At 65.3% G+C, this 19096-nt stretch overlaps 1 protein-coding gene across 10 annotated transcripts in view; it reads left to right on the top strand.

Moving 5' to 3' along the window:
• Positions 1-13875, top strand: part of Megf6 (multiple EGF like domains 6) — a 79824-nt gene extending 65949 nt beyond the window's left edge. For 4 of the 10 annotated variants that reach the window (XR_015452443.1, XR_015452438.1, XR_015452442.1 and 1 more), the window contains 27 exons: positions 154-318; positions 592-723; positions 1684-1812; positions 2918-3046; positions 3607-3741; positions 3808-3942; positions 4883-5008; positions 5464-5595; positions 5683-5811; positions 5892-6023; positions 6447-6575; positions 6648-6776; positions 6997-7125; positions 7402-7530; positions 7677-7805; positions 8303-8431; positions 8536-8664; positions 8742-8873; positions 8959-9087; positions 9427-9555; positions 10371-10499; positions 10585-10713; positions 11097-11225; positions 11308-11436; positions 11943-12071; positions 12555-13087; positions 13304-13875. Coding sequence is in view for 3 of the 10 variants with exons in the window: in XM_087214364.1 (XP_087070490.1) it covers positions 154-318; positions 592-723; positions 1684-1812; positions 2918-3046; positions 3607-3741; positions 3808-3942; positions 4883-5008; positions 5464-5595; positions 5683-5811; positions 5892-6023; positions 6447-6776; positions 6997-7125; positions 7402-7530; positions 7677-7805; positions 8303-8431; positions 8536-8664; positions 8742-8873; positions 8959-9087; positions 9427-9555; positions 10371-10499; positions 10585-10713; positions 11097-11225; positions 11308-11436; positions 11943-12071; positions 13040-13087; positions 13304-13365 (3464 nt within the window). In the remaining 7 variants the exon portion in view is untranslated. Of the gene's footprint in view, positions 1-153; positions 319-591; positions 724-1683; positions 1813-2917; positions 3047-3606; positions 3742-3807; positions 3943-4882; positions 5009-5463; positions 5596-5682; positions 5812-5891; positions 6024-6446; positions 6777-6996; positions 7126-7401; positions 7531-7676; positions 7806-8302; positions 8432-8535; positions 8665-8741; positions 8874-8958; positions 9088-9426; positions 9556-10370; positions 10500-10584; positions 10714-11096; positions 11226-11307; positions 11437-11942; positions 12072-12554; positions 13088-13303 lie in introns of all 10 variants that reach the window. The other 6 variants (XR_015452440.1, XR_015452439.1, XM_087214365.1 and 3 more) reach the window with 6 other exon arrangements.
• Positions 13876-19096: the final 5221 nt, after the last annotated feature.

Here is a 19096-nt window from a genome sequence, read left to right as displayed (position 1 = left end):
TGTGGGCCCTGCGGGTCCTGGGGTGGGGACCACAGGGTGCAGGGTGGGGAGCTGTCCCACGAGTGTCCCCAGGGCATTGTTATGGAGAGGTCCAGCTCCTGCCTGGCCTGGGGAGAGCAGAAGCCAGGGCTGAGGGCTCTTTGTCCCTCACAGCTCTGGAGGAGACTGTGGTGGATCCGGACGGGCAGCTGCCCTTTGAGCGGCCCCTGCCCCACATCGCGGTGCTGCAGGACGAGCTACCGCAGCTCTTCCCGGCGGACCCTGGGGCCGAGGAGGAGGCAGAGTTGAGGGGAGAATTCACGCTCACAGAGAAGTTTGGTGAGTGGTGGGCCCAGCCCAGGCTCTGCGCAAGCCAGGCTGCTGACCACCCTGTGGCCTTGGGCCAGAGAGGCTGAGCAGCTCACACAGCGAGCACCTGACTGGCTCAGGCCCCTTTTCTGGGTTGGGGCTCTTCCTGGCCCCGGCATCCAGATCCCGCTTCCACTCCACCCTCCTAAGCCTCAGCCCTGAGGATGTCCCTTGTGTCCTCTTCCCTGGCCCCGGGCCCCGAGGCTGGTTTCTGATCTGCTGCCCCTCCCCATCTGCCCTCAGTCTGCTTGGATGACTCCTTCGGCCACGACTGCAGCTTGACCTGTGACGACTGCAGGAACGGCGGGACCTGCCTTCCAGGCCTAGAGGGCTGCGACTGCCCGGAAGGCTGGACCGGGCTCGTCTGCAATGAGAGTGAGGCCTGGCTGGGGTTGGCCCCCGGGCCGGGGCACTGGGCGGGGCCTGAGTCCTGGGACTTGTGAGCAGCCAGGTCAGGGTGGCCCCTGCTGGCCAGCGAACGACAGCTGTCCCCTGGCTGTCCCCTGGCTGTCGCCTGGCTGTCCACCTGCGCTGGGCTCAGTTCTGGTTGGTGGGATTCCTGGGGAAAAGGCAAGCTGAGGTCAGCCTGAGGCAGGCCCAGCAGCAACAAGCATGGACGGCAGGGGCCTCTACAGCGGCTGGGCAGTTGGGTGCCACAGTACTTCTGAGGGCAGCTGGGAGGAGCAGCTGGCCACCTGCTTAAAAGCGGAAGGCAGGATGTGGCGATTGGTTAGTGATGTCTGTCACAGACGTGGCTGGGGTCCTGGGGCCCAGGTGTCATCATTGTTTGTCACTTCTGCGTGGGTCCTGCCGGCTGGTGACCCTGGCGGTCCCTTGTAGGGAACAGGGAAAGGGGACGTTACTAGAACCTCTGCAGTAAGTCCTAGTCTCCTGCAAGGCAGGACAGCACAAGGTGAATTAATTAATATATAGTCAGAAATGTGACTTGGACAAGAAGCTGAGCTTTGGCCTGATCAGTGCCGCTCTGGGTGGCCAAGACCCCAGACCTGGAGCTTGCCACACCTTTATTCAGAACATCTGGAGAAACAAAAGTAGCAGATGACTCAGAGGGCTCACCGATGATCTAGAACCGTGGGGAACTATGCAGAGGAAGATTTGGTTCCTCCCAGGATGTCTCCCGGTGGTGTGGTCCTGCCCTAGAGCATCACGGGACCATTGAGGTTTTAGGTGTGACTGGAGGTGAAAACAGTTGGATCTGGACGTGCTGTGGCTGGCCTGCAGGCAGAACTGGGTCCTAATCACGGTTTAATTATGAAATGGTCTCTCCCCCAAATCATGTAGACCTGCTCCCGACAGTCCCTGTCACCCCTGCAGCTTGTCCGCCAGACACCTTCGGGAAGAACTGCAGCTCCCCCTGCAGCTGCCAGAACGGTGGGACCTGCGACCCGGTGACCGGGACCTGCCGCTGCCCCCCGGGCGTCAGCGGGGCCCACTGTGAGGACGGTGCGTGTGGCAGTTGGAAGGAATCACCCTGGGGAGGAGAGGATGGGCAGCGTCCCCTGTGCCCGCCCAGTGTCCCCAGTACCCACTCACACGGAGCAGGAGAGGCCCTTCAGCGGGACTGGCGTGGGTCCTCCAGGGTTGTTTTCCGGGACTCAGCTCTAGGAGGTGGAAACCTGACGTGCTGAGCCTTGGATAACAGTTGCCCTCTGGCTGGAGGAGTGGCCAGTGCATGAGACCCTCGCTGCAGTGAGGAGAGGGTGCAGTGGGCTCCCAGGGCCTAGGGTGGCCGGGGGAGCTGTCCGGGTGGCACAACCCCCAGGCAGCCGTGGCTCCCCAACTCCTCCCCGTGGCCAGCGTCCCTGTGGCGTCCCCTCACCATCTCCCGCCACCCTGTGCCAGGTGAGAAGCCTGCCCGGCAGAGCCATGGCTGTGGCAGGTTGTGTGGACGAGGGATATCGGGCACTGCAGGGTCTGCGTCTGGCGCCTGGGCTCCCCCGATGGATCTCAGCTCACCAGACTCCCCAGCAGGCTGATTGCAGGCACTGGGCACCCCTGCCCGGTGGTGATGTTGCTCCAGCGTCTGCCTGCGGCTGTACACAGCCGGCTGAGCCTCTGCCACCCTCGCTGTGTCTGACTTCCTTCCTCGGTGTCTGGTGCTATTTGGGATCCACCTGGCCATGCGCGATGACCTTGTCTGAAGGGCTGGGGATTAGGACAGGGACATTGCTTTGGGGTTCCTGGTACAGCCCCAAGAGCAGGAGGGGGACAGGGCAGGGCAGGGACAGAAGGCCGCATTTGGGGAGGACCGCACTGCCCCGGGCCTCCTGAGGCTCAGCCCAGGGCCTGGCCATCCGGGCCTGTGGGCTTCCTGCTTTCAGGTGGGAAAATCGAGCTTGGAGACCACTGTGGGGTGCAGGTCAGGGTTCCCCAGTGTGGTCAGATGTTGGGGCCCTGGCCGGGAGCTCTGTGTGCCTCTCCAGTGTGTGCCAGTCTGCTGTGGCCAGCCTGAGTTCAGGAGGCTCGGGGCCCGAGGGCCTGCTCCTGGCGCCGTGCTGCGCATGGTGGGCGGTCCGTCTCCTCCGGTCTCACCAGGCCCCTCCCCCAGGTTGCCCCAAGGGCTTCTATGGCAAACACTGTCGCAAGAAATGCCACTGTGCCAACCGGGGCCGCTGCCACCGCCTCTACGGGGCCTGCCTCTGCGACCCAGGGCTCTACGGCCGCTTCTGCCATCTCGGTGAGTCCGCTGCTCCTCGGTGTCTAAGTGGGGGGGTGCAGCGGTCCTGACTGTGCTGGGTGCACCCCGGCCTGCTCTGTACTTCATGCCCGCAGTCGGGGCTGGGACTTGGCCCAAGCCCTGTCTCCAGCGATGGTGTAGGCCTCTGGGGCGTCCGGTCCCCAGCCCTGACTGGGAGGTGGTGGGTAGTGGGGTGGAGCAGGCCCCCGAGCCTTGGGGCTCATGGCCCCATGCCCCCTCCAGGTCACCCGTTTCTGGGGGCTGCAGTCATGGGGAGGGGAGTGGGAGGCTGGGCAGAGGAGGCGGATAGAGATGGCTCCTCACACCACTGGTGCGGGGCGTTCGGAGAGGAGGACACTGGGGTTTCCCCTTGGGGAGCAGGGTGAGGCGGGAAGGCTTGGGGAGCACAGCCATCAGCCTCGCTCGGGGTGGGGCAAGGTGCCCTGGCCCCCAGAGCGTGCCCAGGAGGGGCGCAATGCAGGGGCTGTTGCCGTGACCCTGGCCCACGGAGCAGGGTGGGCGGGCCTGCGGGCGGCCGTCGCTCACCGCTCTGGGTGCAGCCTGCCCGTCCTGGGCCTTTGGGCCGGGCTGCTCAGAGGAGTGCCGCTGCGAGCAGCCCCACACCCAGTCCTGCGACCGGAGGGATGGCAGCTGCTTCTGCAAGGCCGGCTTTCGGGGCGACCGGTGCCAGGCAGGTGCGTGGCAGTGTGGGTGGGCAGGGCGCGGTGCCCAGCTGGCCCTCATGCCCGCCTCACTCGCAGAGTGCGAGCCAGGCTTCTTCGGGCCCGGGTGCCAGCGCATGTGCACCTGCCTGCCGGGAGTGGCCTGCGACCCCGTGAGCGGCGAGTGTCAGGACCAGTGTCCCCCGGGCTACCAGGGGCCCGACTGTGTCCAAGGTGAGGGGCTGGCCCGGCACCCCAAGGTCAGGGTGGGCCCCGGGAGTGCGGCACGGCGAGGGGTGGACCCCGGACTGGGGCCCAGGAACAGAGGAGCCTGATGCACCCCTGACACCGGTCCTTGGGGTCCCTGGGAGTCCTGGCTGCCTTGCACACTACCTTTGGGGGTGCTGTGGCTCCACCTGCCTGGAGAAAGTGGCCGGGGTCCCTCAGCCTGCACTGGCAGCAACCCTGACAATCCACGCAGTGTGGGGCGTCCCTGGTGGATGCGTGGAGCTGGGGGTGGAGACGCTTAGCCCTCCCCGCTCAGCCTCAAACCAGAGAGGAGACAGCGGGTGGGCGGGGCCCCTGCAGGAGGAAGAGGCCCTCAGGTGGCCACCTGGGCATGGCCCCTGCTGTCTACACCGCTGGCTCAGGTGGACAGGCACCGAGGGCCTGCAGTGTGACCCGCACGGCCATCAGGGCTGGCGAGGGGTTGCAGGAGCCGAGACCCCTTCCCTCCCCACACCAGCGCCACCCAGCCTGGGCAGAGGGGGCCGAGCACGCTCCAGCCGGCCGTCTCAGGCTGCCCTGGGCACAGTGACCGAAGGGTCCCTGCCCTGGGGGAGGCCTGTCCAGGACCTCGGGCCACACCTGGGGCGCCTGGACTTGCACCCCCTGGTTGAGGGGCACTGGCCTCACCCTTGGAGGCCGCTGTGGAAGACCAGGACGGGGCTGAGGGAAGCCGGGAGCTCTCCAGGGTGCTGGGTGGCCGTGGAGCTGGGAGAGGCTGCGCTGCCCACCTGCGCCTTGCCCTGCCTCTCACACCCACCGTCCTGGTGGTCCGTTTGGGTCCCCTTGGAGCCGGAGCCATGCCCAGGCCCAGAGCATGGTTGCCAGGTGGCTCCCCTCAGGGCAGCCCCACCCGCCTTGGCTGAGGCCCCTCCTGCTTCCTCCGCAGAGTGCCCGGCGGGGACATTTGGCGGGAACTGCTCCGGGTCCTGCTCCTGTGGGCAGGCCCCCTGCCACCGGGTCACGGGCCAGTGCCTGTGCCCGCCAGGGAAGACCGGGGAGGACTGTGGGGCAGGTGAGTGGCGTCAGGACCTGGCACGACCCCTCCTCCCTGGCCACGTGACTTCAGGGGGCTGCCTGGACTGTCTGGGTACTGCAGCCTGGGCCACATGTGGGGAGCCCTGGCCCTGGCACTGGGTTCCGGACCCTTCTGCACAGCTTTGAGAGCTCACACTGGACCCGACTCCAGCACAGGAGGGACGTCTGGCTGGGCCTCCCCTCCCCCTGGGCTCCCGGCTCCCTGCACGGGATCCTCTCGTGCCTCCGCAGACTCCGTTGGGCCGTCCCTGGGGCTGGGGCTTCTCTCCTGAGGGTGGACACCCCGAAGTGCCAGAAGGTGCCCAGGGCATCCTGATGGGAATCACAGATCCCCTCCTGGGTGTGGCACAGGGGTTTGGTGCTGTGCCAGGCATGCGTTTTTAGACACGTCCACCCTGGCCAGTGGGGAGACTGACTGGCTCTGGGGGCTAGGCTGTCCTGAGGGCCACTGGGGGCTGGGCTGCCAGGAGATCTGCCCCGTGTGTGACCATGGTGGCCGCTGTGACCCCGAGACCGGAGCCTGCCTGTGTCTCCCCGGCTTTGTCGGCCGCCGCTGCCAGGATGGTGAGTGCGGCTCCGACCCGGCCTCCCCTGTGGCTGGAGGCGAACAGGCCGTGCTGGCCTGTAGTGCTCAGCCCTTCTTGCCCACAGCTTGTCCAGCAGGCTGGTTTGGGCCTAGCTGCCAGATGAGGTGCTCTTGTGCCAATGATGGGCACTGCCACCCAGCAACTGGACAATGCAGCTGTGCCCCCGGGTGGACCGGCCTCAGCTGCCAGAGAGGTACGGGGCCCTCGTAGCCCTGCCCTGAGTGCCCCCACACCCTGGCCTGGGCTCCATAGCTCCGCCTGGCTCTGTTGCAGCCTGTGACAGTGGGCACTGGGGACCCGACTGCAGCCACCCCTGCAACTGCAGCGCAGGCCACGGGAGCTGTGACGCCACCAGTGGGCTATGCCTGTGCGAGGCTGGCTACAAGGGCCCTTGGTGTGAGCAGCGTGAGTCCGGCCCTGGGCCGTGCCACCCCTGCCCCGTGTGCACAAGGCGTGCCCGTGCCTGGGCACACATGTGTGCACAGCCTCTGCACACACCTGTCTCCATGGTGCTCACACGCACGCACACACTTGCCTGGTGCCCACCCACCGGCTGTCACATGGGGCCACCTGGACAGCAGGCGGGAGAGGTGTGGCCTGTCCCACCCCGCCTGGGCTTGGGAGGGGAGGACACGGCACTGGACCGTACCCCCAAGCTAGGGTAGGGGGTCCCAGCTCCCAGAGGTGACGCCTGGGGCTCTCACAGAGCCCTGGCTGGGGTTACATAGACAAGGAGGGTCTCCTTCGTGATCCAGGCCCTGCTCCCCGTTGTCAGGCCCTGGTCAGGCCCAGGCCCTGGCTGACAGTGGGCCGGGCCATGGGTCTCAGAGTGTCCCCAGGGCTACTTCGGGCCCAGCTGTGGGCGGCGATGCCAGTGTGAGCACGGGGCGGCTTGTGACCACGTCAGTGGGGCCTGCACCTGCCCGCCCGGCTGGAGGGGCAGCTTCTGTGAGCTGGGTAGGCAGGGCCGGCCCGGGATGCGGGTGGGGCCCCGCCCTGGGCGCCTTGTCACCCCACCCTCGCCCACAGCCTGCCCGGCCGGCTTCTTCGGAGTGGACTGCCACCGCGCCTGCGACTGCTCTGCCGGGGCCGCCTGCGATGCTGTGACGGGCTCCTGCGTCTGCCCAGCCGGCCGCTGGGGACCCCGCTGTGCCCAGAGTGCGTGAGGGTTGGGGCCGCTGCAGGAGACACACCCGTGGGCCATCCTGGGTGTTCCAGGGCAGAGTTTGGTCCATGAAGACTTGAGTGTCTGTCCTTTTGTGTGCCTGCTCTGCCAAGAGGGTGGCCCGGGCGAGGGAGGGGAGTGGCCCCAGCTGCCTGAGACTGCCTGCTGCAGCTCCTCCAGGAACCCCTGCCTCTGACCGCCCCTCCCTTGCAGCCTGCCCAGTCCTCACCTACGGCCTCAACTGTAGCCAGGCCTGCGCCTGCTCCAACGGGGCCTCCTGTGACCCTGTCCATGGGCAGTGCCACTGTGCACCTGGCTGGATGGGGCCTGCCTGTCTTCAGGGTAAGCCCTGCCTCTCGCTGGGCGCCTGTGCAGTCACCTGAGCGTGGGGTGGAACAGCCAGTGGGAGGTGCTGGGACCCCTGGGGGAGGCGGGAGGGGTGCTTCGGACAGGACCCTGGCCGTCAGGGTTGGTGGGTCCAGGGTGGGCCTGGGCTCGGCCACCGTGGAGCAGCCCAGGCAAAGTCCCCAACCCCAAAGCTGGTGCTGGGCTTTGTGGGGGGCTGGGCTACAGAGCCCAGGGCCCTGCAGATGTCGCAGGCTGCTCCCTCCGGCCCAGCCTGCCCTGCCGGCCTATACGGCCAGAATTGTCAGCACTTCTGCCTCTGCCGGAACAAAGGGAGCTGTGACGCTGCCACCGGCCGCTGTGCGTGCCCGGAGGGCTGGACCGGGCTGGCCTGTGAGGACGGTGAGGGCCGGTGGCCCAGGTGCACTGCCAGGGGCGGGGCGGCTGCCTTCCAAGGTCGGTCCCCGAGGGCACAGGGCTTGGGCCGCCCGGGTCACAGACAGGGCCTGGGCCAGGGCGCGGATGCTCACCCGGCCCTGTCCCTGCAGAGTGCCTCCCGGGATTCTACGGGGCCGGCTGCCGGCTGAGCTGCAGCTGCCTCCATGGGGGCCTCTGTGACCCGCACACGGGCCGCTGCCTGTGCCCGGCTGGCTGGACCGGGGACAAGTGCCAGAGCCGTGAGTGAGGGGCCTGGGTGCTCACTTGTTGGGTGGGAGGTGGGGTCGTGCTCCCCGAGCTGCCGGGCCCCTGGGCAGCACCTGCACCCAGGAGGCCGGCCTGGTGGGCTGCATCTCTGCCCCGGAGGGCGGTGGTGAGGTGCAGAGGCAGGAGGACTCTGGAGAGGGTCATTTTTGGCTCGGTCTGAAGCCTGCGTCCGCCGGGGCCCCTGTGCCCGAGGCCCTTCCCTCCAGCCAGCCCCAGCCATCCAGTCTGACGAGCGGCGTCAGGTTGGACAGTGCAGGGTTCGTCCTCAGCCCCAGGCTCACGGGCCTCCTGCTCCCCACCTCTCCCCAGGACGCCAGCCCCTCTGGGGCAGCGCAGGATGCCCAGCGCAGGCCTGGGGAAGCCTGGCAGAGGCCTGGACCCTGAGTCCTCCCTCCCCCTCCCTGTACCCCACGGCCAGGGCCCCGAGGCCCCCGATACAGCCCTCCTGTTGGTCTTGTTCGTTTGGCAGCCTGTGCCGAGGGCACCTTTGGGACCCACTGCGAGGAGCACTGTGCCTGCCGGCGGGGAGCCACATGCCACCATGTCACGGGGGCCTGCCACTGTCCCCCCGGGTGGAGGGGCTCACGGTGCGAGGATGGTGAGCCCAGCCCCGTAGTCCCCGGGACGCCCCCGGGCCGGAGAGGTCACCTCATAGCAGGCTGGGGTCCCCGAGTCCTCCCAGCCCTCACCCTCTGCCCACAGCCTGCCAGCGAGGCTGGTTTGGAGATGCCTGTGCCCGGCGCTGCCGCTGCCCGCCGGGGGCCTCCTGCCACCACGTCACGGGGGCCTGCCGCTGTCCGCCTGGCCTCACCGGGCCTCGCTGCGAGCAGGGTAGGCGCAGGGCAGGCTGTGGGCGGGTGGCTGCCTGTCCCTGCGGCTGGCTCGGACTGACCGCCCACCCGCTCCAGCCTGCCCTCCTGGCACCTTCGGAGAGGGCTGTGGGCAGCTGTGCCAGTGTCCGGGCCAGAACTGGATCTGCCACCCGGCCACGGGGGCCTGCACCTGTGCTGCCGGCTACCACGGCCCCGCCTGCCTGGAACGTGAGTGCTGCCCAGGTCCCCAGTCCCCCCGGAGGGCCACGGGACTGGAAGGCGGGATGCAGACCGGCGGCCCCTCTCCACACAGGATGCCCGCCGGGGCGCTACGGGCCGGGCTGCGAGCAGCTATGCAGGTGCCTCAACCGGGGCTCCTGCGATGTGGCCACAGGGGCCTGCCACTGCCCCGCCGGCTTCCTCGGGCCTGACTGCAGCCTCTGTGAGTGGCGGGTGGCCTGCGGGGCTCCTCCTCCCACCCTGCCTGCCCGTCCCTGGTCCTTTGTCCCCCTCTTCCTGGGCCTGGCTCTGGGCTGAACTGAGCAGGGAGGGACAGGCCCTGCAGTCAGTGTGACCGGAATCCCCAGGCTGTGTCCTCCTGGGACCTTTGTCCTGAACCCTGTGGGGCTCCCCGTCTGGGCTGCAGAGCTTGGAAGGGGGCACGGGGTCCCCGCAGAGCGAGCAGGTGGAGGGAGAGGGGCCGGAGCGCGAAGCTCCACCTTGTCGGGGCAGATACAGGTCCCCTGGCCCTGTCCCGTCCTATCCTGTCCCCTCCCCACAGCCTGTCCACAGGGCCGCTTCGGCCCCGACTGTGCCCGCGTGTGCAGATGTGGACAGGGGGCAGCCTGTGAGCCCGTGACCGGCACCTGTGCCTGCCCTCCCGGGAGGACCGGCGTCCACTGTGAGGACGGTGGGTGCCTGCCAGGGTGCCGGGCGGGGTGCGTGGGCGCTTTGCCGACATCACTCGGCGACAGGAAGAGCTGTCCCCAGGTGACACGTCCACACCAGGCCACTGTGGGTTCCCCGGGGGACCCGGGCTATGAGGCCGCTCCAGGCTGTGTGGACAGCGCTGTCCGGCGGGGTGGAGATTGTCCCGCACCTCCAGGCCTGCCTCTGCCCGGTGACCTGTCTGTACCCCTGGGGTTCTGACCCAGGGCAGGTGGCTGTTTTCTGTCTGAGATTGGAGTCAGGCAGAGGGGCTGGAGACAAGCCATGGCAGAGAACTGGGTGGACGCAGGTTCGGTGGCTATAGCTCGGGGCAGTGACCTACCCAGTGCCCAGGCCATGGCAGCAGACCTGGCTGGCCCCTCCTCGGTCCTGAGGAGCTGGCACCCTCATCTCAAGCACCTGCAGTGCCGCCTGGGCCCCTGGAACCTGTGTGGCTAAGGGTCAGGCATGGCCTGGGCCCGTACCACATCCAGGAAGGACACCGGCCACTGTCAGGTTACACAGGGGCCACCAGGGGCCACCTCTACGGGCAACCACGCCGCTGCTCAGTCCGGGTGTGGGCCTGGCTCCCACGCTGGGGGGCTGTGCAGGGCGCCACCCCTCCAGGAAGCCTCCCGACCCCTCTCTGTGGGCTGGGCAGCTTCGCATGGCCCTGGGGGCTGTGGCCTCAAGTATTGCCAGGTGGCTCTGGGACGAAATCAGGGTGTGTGGGGCTGTGACCCCCGAGAGTGCCAGCCCTGGCCTCAGCCCCGAGCAGTGCCCGTCTTCTGCCCGCAGGCTGCGCCCCGGGCTGGTTCGGCATGGGCTGCGAGCACCAGTGCGCCTGCAGGAACGGAGGCCTGTGCCACGCTGCCACGGGCAGCTGCTCCTGCGGCCTGGGCTGGACGGGGCCACACTGTGAGCAGGGTGCGTGGCTGCAGTGCCCATGTGCCAGGCAGGAGGGGCAGTGCTGGGTCAGCAGTGCTGAGGGCCGACCTCCCTGTGCCCCCAGCCTGTCCCCCGGGGCGCTATGGGGCCGCCTGCCGCCTGGAGTGCGCCTGTCACAACAACGGTACCTGTGAGCCCACCACGGGCGCCTGCCGCTGCAGCCCGGGCTTCTATGGCCCTGCCTGCGAGCACCGTGAGTCGTGGGCTGTGCCCCGCCCCCCGCCCCGTGGGCCCTGACTCCACCTCAGCCACGGGCACTTTCCTGGTCCTGGCCCATGGGGGCCCCTCAAGAAGGGCTGAGTCCTCAAGGCTGGGGCTTCGAGCCCAGAGGCCCCTACATGGGGTCACGTGGGAAGGCCTGGAGCCTGTCTATCATGTGGCCGGATGCCCCTCCTCTTCCCAGAAGCCCCCATAGGATGCTGGGGGCCACGATGGGGACCACGAACTGGGGTCAAAGGGGGCCAGCGCAAGGGGCTTCTCTCGATCCCGCGTTGTCATCCTTTGCTCGCCCTGGGCAAACTGGAGAGTCCTGCTGCCTGCTGCCCTCGGCTGCTCTAACCAGGGTCCCCCCCCCAGCCTGTCCCCCCGGCTTCCACGGCCTGGGCTGCGAGCGGGCCTGTGAGTGCCAGCGGGGAGCCTCCTGCGACCCCGTCAGTGGCCAGTGCCTCTGTCCCGCGGGCCTCCAAGGACAGCTCTGCGCGGACGGTGAGTGCCCTGCGCTGTCCCTGCCGGTCCCTGCCAGCCTGGGGCCCCACAGCGCGGATGCTGAGTCCACTGCCCCCACCAGGGTGCGAGCCAGGCTCCTTCGGGGAGGGCTGCCGCCAGCACTGTGACTGCGGTGAGGGGGTGCCCTGCGACCCCACCAGCGGCCTCTGCCTCTGCCCGCCGGGGCGCACGGGAGCCACGTGTGACCTGAGTGAGTGTGACATCCCGCGGGCGCCCTCGGGGACGAGTGTGGGCTGTGTGGGTCGAGCACCGCCTGTGGCCCAGCTGGACACCGTGCCCCGGGGTCCAGGGCCCTGGGACCCATGCTCTCTGGGGCCCGGGGCCCTTTGGAGGCTGGGCCTCGATCTCGGAGGAGCCCCAGTGGAGAGGCTGGATGTCCCTGCCCTGCCACCGTGGGTGGGCACTGCCAACGCAGGGCCCACAAGAAGATGGCTGCTGGGTGGGCTGCACACCTGACCCTGAGGCTCCGGGCCTGTCAAGCCCTGAGGCCCTCTGCCCAGCAGGCCTGGGCAGCTCCAGGCATGACTGGGTGCGCCTGGGGCTGGCCCCGCCCTGGCAGGAGCTCGCAGCCACAAAGCTGCACTCGGCTCGGCTTGGGGGCCACATGGGGGCTGCTCCCGCCCTCCCCACTCTGTGCCCTGCAGCTGAGCAGGCGGGGCGGTGCTCAGACCTCTCCCACCACCTCCCGCCCTGCAGTTTGCAGAGGGAACCACTTCGGGCCCAGCTGTGCCCTGCGCTGTGACTGCCAGGGTGGAGCTGACTGCGACCCCGTGAGTGGGCAGTGCCACTGCGTGGACGGCTACATGGGGCCCACGTGCCAGGAAGGTGAGTCAGGCCTCCGGGGGAGGGGCAGGACCCGGTGAGGGCCCATCCATCACCCAACACCACTGGGTGGGCTTCACTGGGCCAGCCAGAGAGAACCAGCCCTCCCTGCCCAGTGCCCAGCATCCACACGGCTGGCAGGGTGAGAGCCTCCCAGCAGCAGCCTCGCTGTGGGCAGGGGCCCTGATGCCACTGACGCAGCCCGGTCAGGCCCCAGGCAGTTGCCCAGGTGGGCCGCGCACCCCAGCGGGAGCCCACAGACAGCCCCAGCCCCGTGGGCAGGGTCGGGTGATCTCACGGTGGGCAGCTGTGGACCTCCCGCCGCCTGCGCGTGCGCCAGTGCATGTCCTAGGAGTATGTGCTCCCCACGTGCCCACGCCCGCCCGTGGCGCCCACAGAGCCGGGTGGTTCTCCAGCCCCTGGGGCGCGGTGGGAAGAGCCCCCACCTGCAGTGGAGCTCAGGCTGGTTTCCCCTGGGCTCCGCAGCTCCCGTGGGGTGGGAGGACAGAGGAGGACAGAGGAGGACGGGCTCAGAGGCTGTGCCGGCCGGTCTAGGCGGATGTGAGCTGGACGTGTACGCGGGTGTTGTTTTGAGCCGGCCCAGGGACACTTGCTTCCAAACCGTGAAGAGCCCTAAGCGGGGTGAGGGTGGGGGCGAGACGGCAGCAAGCTGGGTGGAGCTTGGACGCATTACACTGCCCACAGTGGCACCCAGTGGTCAGGTGTGGTAGCGCACCCTAGGGCGGCGGGGGGGGGCGAAGCCTTGACTGCGCGTGCTCTGAAGCTGGGCCAGTGGGCGGGGCTTCGGGGTGTTCGGAGGCCTGGGCCCCCCTTTCCAGCCGCTAAGCCCTACCTCCTAGCTGGGAACTGCCTTCCAGGGAAGGGCATAGGCGTGAGGAGATGGCAAAGGTGCCTGCAGGCCTGAGTGGGGTCAGACTTTGCTCCCAGTATGACGGCTCTGTCCCCTGCAGGTGGGCCGCCCCAGGTCCCCATGCCCTTGTCCCCAGCCCAGGACACAGGTAAGGGGCGGGCGAACCCGCCATGGGCTTGCCGGGAGGGCCAGTCAAAGGGAGGCCCTGCATGGTTCTGGGTGTCTTGCTGCCCTGGACCTCAGGCATGGGGCTGGACATGCTGGGGAGGAGGCTGGTGGCTGTCCCCAGGGGCTTGACGCTGAAGGGCAGGGGCGGTGTCCCACGGCTGGTCGCCCTGCATTGACCTTCTTGCCTGGGCCCCAGGGACTCAGCCAGCCTCCAACAGCACAGCGCCCCAGCTCAGCAGGAGGGAAACCAAGCACTAGCTCAGGAGCCCCCTGGCACGATGCCCTGCCACCAGGTGCCACCGAGGGACCCAGGCCTGTGGTGACAGCTGAGGACATGTGAACCAGGACCCCAGGCCCGGTCCTCTCTGGAACGATGTGGACAGCTGCATGGCCTCTTGGGCTGCCAGGGCCCGCTGCTGGGAGGAACCTTGGGAGTGGACAGGCCTGGGCGGCACTGCCCACACTGGGTGCCCTCGGGCTGTGCTGAGGAAGCTTGGCTTAGCCCGGCACTGGATCGGGACTGGAAGGGGCGGTACAGGGTGGGGTGGGGCAGGCTCTCCGGTGCCAGGCCTGGACTGCTGCAGCTGGCCGCCTGTCCAGCTGAAAGTGAGCCTGGCCGTATTTATGGGCAGTGCTGCTGCAGCCCAGGTCAGCTGGAAACGGCCCCTCGAGGAATCCCAGACTCGGGTCAGCCGGGCCCAGAAGCCTGGCAGGCAGCTCAGGATCTGCGTGATGCCGTGGGTTAAAGGAGCAGGCAGCTTCCTCGTGGCCGTGTCTGTGCTGTTTTCGTGGACTCTGTGGGTTCCTCCCTGGCCAGTGGGCAGGGGGCCCTTGGACAGGAATCTACGCTCAACCAGGGAGGCAAGACAGGTGCTCTGGTGGCGCCAGGGTGTCTCCTGGTCTCCAGGCCTGTACGGGGGAATGCTGAGGCTGCCCAGGCGAGTGACCCGCAGAACACAGCTTCGATGCCCCAGACCCAGCAGGTGGCCGGTGCTGGGGCCTGTGGGTGTGAAGCAGGGCCCGGAGGGAGGGGCCAGGGTGGTGTGGGGCAGCCTGGGCAGAGGGCGAGCTCCCCCACCCAGCCCCAGCCAGCCTCAATGCGGGAGGGGTCATGGGAGGCCACGGAGCATGGCGTTTATCGAATGGGCGCGTCTCTGACTGGTGGGTCGGCTGGTGGAGAGTGTGGACCCCGACAGTGGCAGGGGACACTGCCCTGAGACTCTGCCTCCACCCGCCACCTGCACAAGGTACCGCTGGGGTCTGGGCTGTGGTCCTTCATCCCCTCCAATGTCCGCCAAGGTGGCTGATGCCCCAGGGGCACAGGATCCTGCAGGGCCAAGGGAGGAGGGTTCCAGCAAGGTTCCAGTCACCCTGAACAGACACAGGGTGCCTGCAGCAGCGGGAGCCAAGTCGGCAGACCCCTGCACTGAGCCTTCCGAGGAAGCGGGGCCAGGGATGACTGAGTGATAATGTGATGCAGGAGCAAGGCGCCTGGGACCCCAGAGTGCAAAGGGCCGACCTGTGGGTGAGCTGAGCCGCCGGGAGCTGGGACTGCCGGCTCAGGACACCCTCCTGGGAGCCGAGCGGGGCTTACAGAGGGCCACAGAGAAAGGCTAATGGGAGTGGCCGAGGAAAGGTCAGAGTCCACCTACGTGAGCTCTACGCCAGTCCAGTCGAGACACCACCGGTGGAAAGCACTCAGCGGGGTCTCAGCTCCAAGGGCAGAGAAAAACAAAACTACTGAGGCTGACATTCAGAGCAGGCAGTCCTCATTAAGGACAGCTCCAGTCCGGTGACCAGGTCGTTAAATGAATTGGTCACTAACTGAGGAGTTATTTATAGTGTGTATATTACAATATTCAGAACCAAAACATGGTCAAAGGAAGCTCCAGCCTGATGACTTCACTGTTGTTCGCCATAACTCGTACATGCAGCACTGTAATGCATGACAGAAAAAGAACTCCAGCACTGTACTGTGTGGGAGTCAGCAAAAATTACAGTACTGTATGCACAAGGCGTGCTATACTCAAAACGACATGGAGGCTCTGTAAACACAACGTACAGACTGTACCAAAAAGACAGTTGTGAGTCTGAGCAGTCATTAAACAGGTAGGTTGTTTAATGAGGAATATCTGCAATGTCGAGGGCAGAGAGGAATTCTGAAATGCCCGGAGGAGTAAGGAAGGGGGTCAGATGGATGGGAGACTTTATTTTTGTTTTGTTTTTTTGTTTTTTTGAGATAGGGTCTGTCTACGTAACCCAGGCCAGCCTTGAACTTGTAGTGAGCCTCCTGTCTCAGCCTCCCAAGTGCTAGGATTTTCAGGCATGCACCACCATGCCTGGCTGATGGGAGACTTTAGAGAGAGCCAGAAAATGATGCTTTGGCCTCAAGATGCCCAAGAATTTTTTTTTTTTTTTTTGCCAAGAATTTTGAAACCTGAATTTTATGCCCAGCTCAACTGTCATGATGCGTATACATATCAATGCATGATCCCGGGTCTCTCTGCCAGCCGTGGCCTGGTCTGAAATTCTCCTGGGGAATGTTCCTCAGCAAGAGGAGTGAGGGGCCTGGAGTGGAGGGAGCTGAGACATTATTCACTACATTTCCCATGCGCCTTAATAATTAAGAAAAGCAAAACCTTCCTATTAATCTACAAAGGCATCCCTGGACCACGCTGCGAGGGTGGGGGTGGGGCAGGTGAGGGTGGAAGTCACTGGTCCTGGGGTGAAAGACACCAGTGTCCAGGGGAGCTGAGGCGGGCGGCAGGGTGGGACCTGGGGGTCTGGGCCTGTCCACCGAGGGGAGGAAGTCAGCTGTAAAGCATGCAGAGAAACAGGCTAAGAACTAACATGAGTGGTTACGGGGAGGATCCGCCACAGCCCTACATCGAATTAGAACCAGAGTAGTGAAGACCCAACTAAAGGGTAGAAAGAGCCATGGAAAGCAGAGTTGAGGAAGCAGCTCCCCTACTGCACGGTGGGTGAATGCATCGTGACTGTTGCGAAGCACATTCACACACATACCTGACTCCCAGCACTCTAGGTATAGCAGGAAGAAATAAATACATTATAGCTCTTTACAAAACCAACAGGTTGAGTAAGCAATACCAGTAACAATTTGAATAAACTTAAGTACACATACTGTGTTTATAATATTCACGCATTCTATATGTGCACATTTATACTCAGGTATGTAAAGTGTACACTCAGCGAACAATGACAAATGAACTTTGTTTTTTTGTGGTACTGAGATGGAACCCTGGCCTTTGCACATATGAGGCAAACTGCACCCCCCAGCTCTGGAACAGTTAAAAGCAAAATTTTGTTCTTTGAAGACTAGTAAGTTAGTAGACTGATGATATTTAAATGATGAGGTTAAAAAAAAACCGGTAGGAAGGAGAATCAACTGCAGATGCAATATTAAAAACAAGTGTAAGCAACTATGTAGCAATGACTTTGAAAACAAGAAAATGGATACATTTGGGGGAAGCAAAATGCCAGTATCCGTGTAAGTAGAGAAGAAAATGCCCAAACTATGGGAGTAACTGGAGTTAATGCAGCCAGGAGTGGCAAGTCTACTGGCTCTCCCAGCCCAGGCGCCCCCAGCACCCCGCCGCACAGGTGGCTGCACCTGGCCTCCAGGACACCGTGAACTTACCTGATGCCACTCGGTCCAGAAACTTCAAACAAGAAAAGCCGCTCGCTTCGTTTCACAGGGCACCATAAGTGGTTCTCCAACCAGGGGCGGGGTGGAAAAGACCCCTCAGACCCCTCACAAGCGCGCAGAAATCCTGGGTGAAACATGAGTGGTCCAAAGGGAGGCGCTGGGAAATAACAGCCTGAGCCAGCATAAGATGTGCCGAGTGCTGGGGTGCGGAGCCGCGCGGGAAGCAGGGAGCGTTCGCTACAGCTCAACGCCTGGTTGGGGCTGGGTGACCGGGCACAGGGGACCTTGCTGAGGGTTTTGGGCAAAGGTCTGTCCCACCCCTGTCACCCAGGGCAGCCACCGTCCGGACTCCCGCCTCCTTCCTGCTGTTGTTCTGGGGGCCGTCGGGTCAGGTCCTGCATCTCTGCCTTCCCTTCAGGACGCAGGCTCCGCAGAGGCAGTGCTGTGGCCCTGTGGCACCGTGGGCCCGGAAGCTGTCTGCAGCATCATGTCACCGCCCCACCCAGCAGAGCTTGGTGGCCCCGGCCACACCGTCGGGAGAAACAAGCGTGAAGATGTGGCCGGAGCCTGGCATGTGTGCAGGGGCCGGGCTCCTCCGTTTCTGCAAATCCCAGACGGGCCGGGGGTTGTTGCACTGGCAGGGACTCAGCAAGGCTGGTGGTAAAGCCACATAAATCATGTGGCACATATAAAGCCTGCAAAAAGCTCAGCCGTAACCAGCTAGACAACAGTTCGAGACACCACCCACCACGGGCAGGTAGCCGTGCCCACCCGGGAGTGAGTCTGGCAAAGGGATTCCTGTCTTCACTCTTGGAAGGAATTTTTAAAGACCTAAGAAGGAGGCCTCAGAATTCAGAGAGCAGAGGACAGATGTGATGTTACAGATGTCATCTCCCAGGCTGTCCATCTGCCTGGCCACAGGTGGCAGCTGGGGTAGGGATTACCGTGTCTGAAATGTGCAGTGGGCTGATATCAAGACATGAGCAGAGACAGGAGGACAGGAGCAGAATTCACGGACTCGGAATGGCCAAGGGCAGGGTGCAGCCTTGCTAGGATCAGAGATCTGCAGGAGGAGGCCGTGGCATATGGATCTAGCCCCACGGGGCAAAAGCTGCAGCCAGAGGGCTCTAGGAGAAGCATGGGGACGCTGAGACCCCAGGGGTACAGCCCCAGCCCCAGGCTCCTAGTGTATTGGTGCCCAAAGGCCGGCCAGCAGTGCCACTCTGCGCCTACAGGGGGCGCTCGAGGGACACACTCGTGGCCCTGCAGATGTGCGGAATGGCGCGATCCCAGAACGAGGCCCTGTGACCCGCTCCTTTGTGTGACACCCACCCCCAGGGACAATGCTTCGTGGGTGTGGGTGGGTGGTGGAGAGGGGTGAGGTCAGGAGAGTGGCCACTGAGGCTGTGATGAGCCCCACAGGGCCCCCAGCTGAAGGACAGGCCAAGAGTCCCTGGCCTTGCCTGGCCACCCCAGCCCTGTTCCCTGCTTCCTGCTCCCTGGCCTGCTCCTCTGGCTGCTGGACCCTGGGCGCTCAGGCCCACAGCCTGTCTTGCTGCTCTGGCTGCAGGGTCCCCCCATGTGGCCTTGGGGAGGGTTCACTGCAGTCCCCCACAGGCGCCTCTGTCTGGCCCAACCTGGGTCTGCCCAGGGCATGGCCTCACTGGCTTTGGCTGATGTCATTAGAAGCCTCCATGGGCCCCAGACGTGGGTAGAGTGCCTTTGGGCCTCAGTTTCCCCATCTGCAACAGGAGGGTCCTTACAGCCAGGGACTTGCCCCAGCCACGCAGCTGGACAGGAGGAGGGGCGGCTGCACAGGCCCAGCTGAGACCAGTCTGACCACATAGGGGTGGCAGAATCATCCCCCTTCATCGCTGCAACCCCGTTATTGGGGAGCAGAGAAGTGGCCCCCAGACACCAGCCACAGAGCACGGATGGAGGTCAGACGCGTCTGAGTGAGAAGAGGTCGTAGTCACCATAGGACACCCCAGCTGGGGAGGTGGGAGGGCCCCAGTGGGCCAGGCAGGGGACACTTCCCATCCGGGCTGTCCCCAGTGACCCAGCGCCCGGAGGTCTCCCCAGCTGTCCTCCAGCGGCCTCTCTGCTGGCCTTGGGCTGTCCCCGCTCCAGGCCGACTGTGCTGGGCCTCACTGGGGCTGCAGCTGCTTTCACCACTTGCAGATTAAACCGAGCCGCCTGCCCCAGGACACATGTGAAGGCAGGTCGAGTCAGGTCCCCGGCGTCACAGCCCCCCAAGCCCACTCTGCGGTGGCCTCAGTTACTTTTCTCTCCTTGCTGTGACAAAATACCCGACACCCAAAG

This window comes from Heterocephalus glaber, unplaced genomic scaffold (genome assembly GCF_053883595.1).
Source record: "Heterocephalus glaber isolate CG9 unplaced genomic scaffold, H.glaber_assembly_v1.0 deba00001447, whole genome shotgun sequence".
Classification (NCBI taxonomy): Eukaryota; Metazoa; Chordata; class Mammalia; order Rodentia; family Bathyergidae; genus Heterocephalus; species Heterocephalus glaber.
This window is presented reverse-complemented; position numbering and strand designations above follow the sequence as displayed.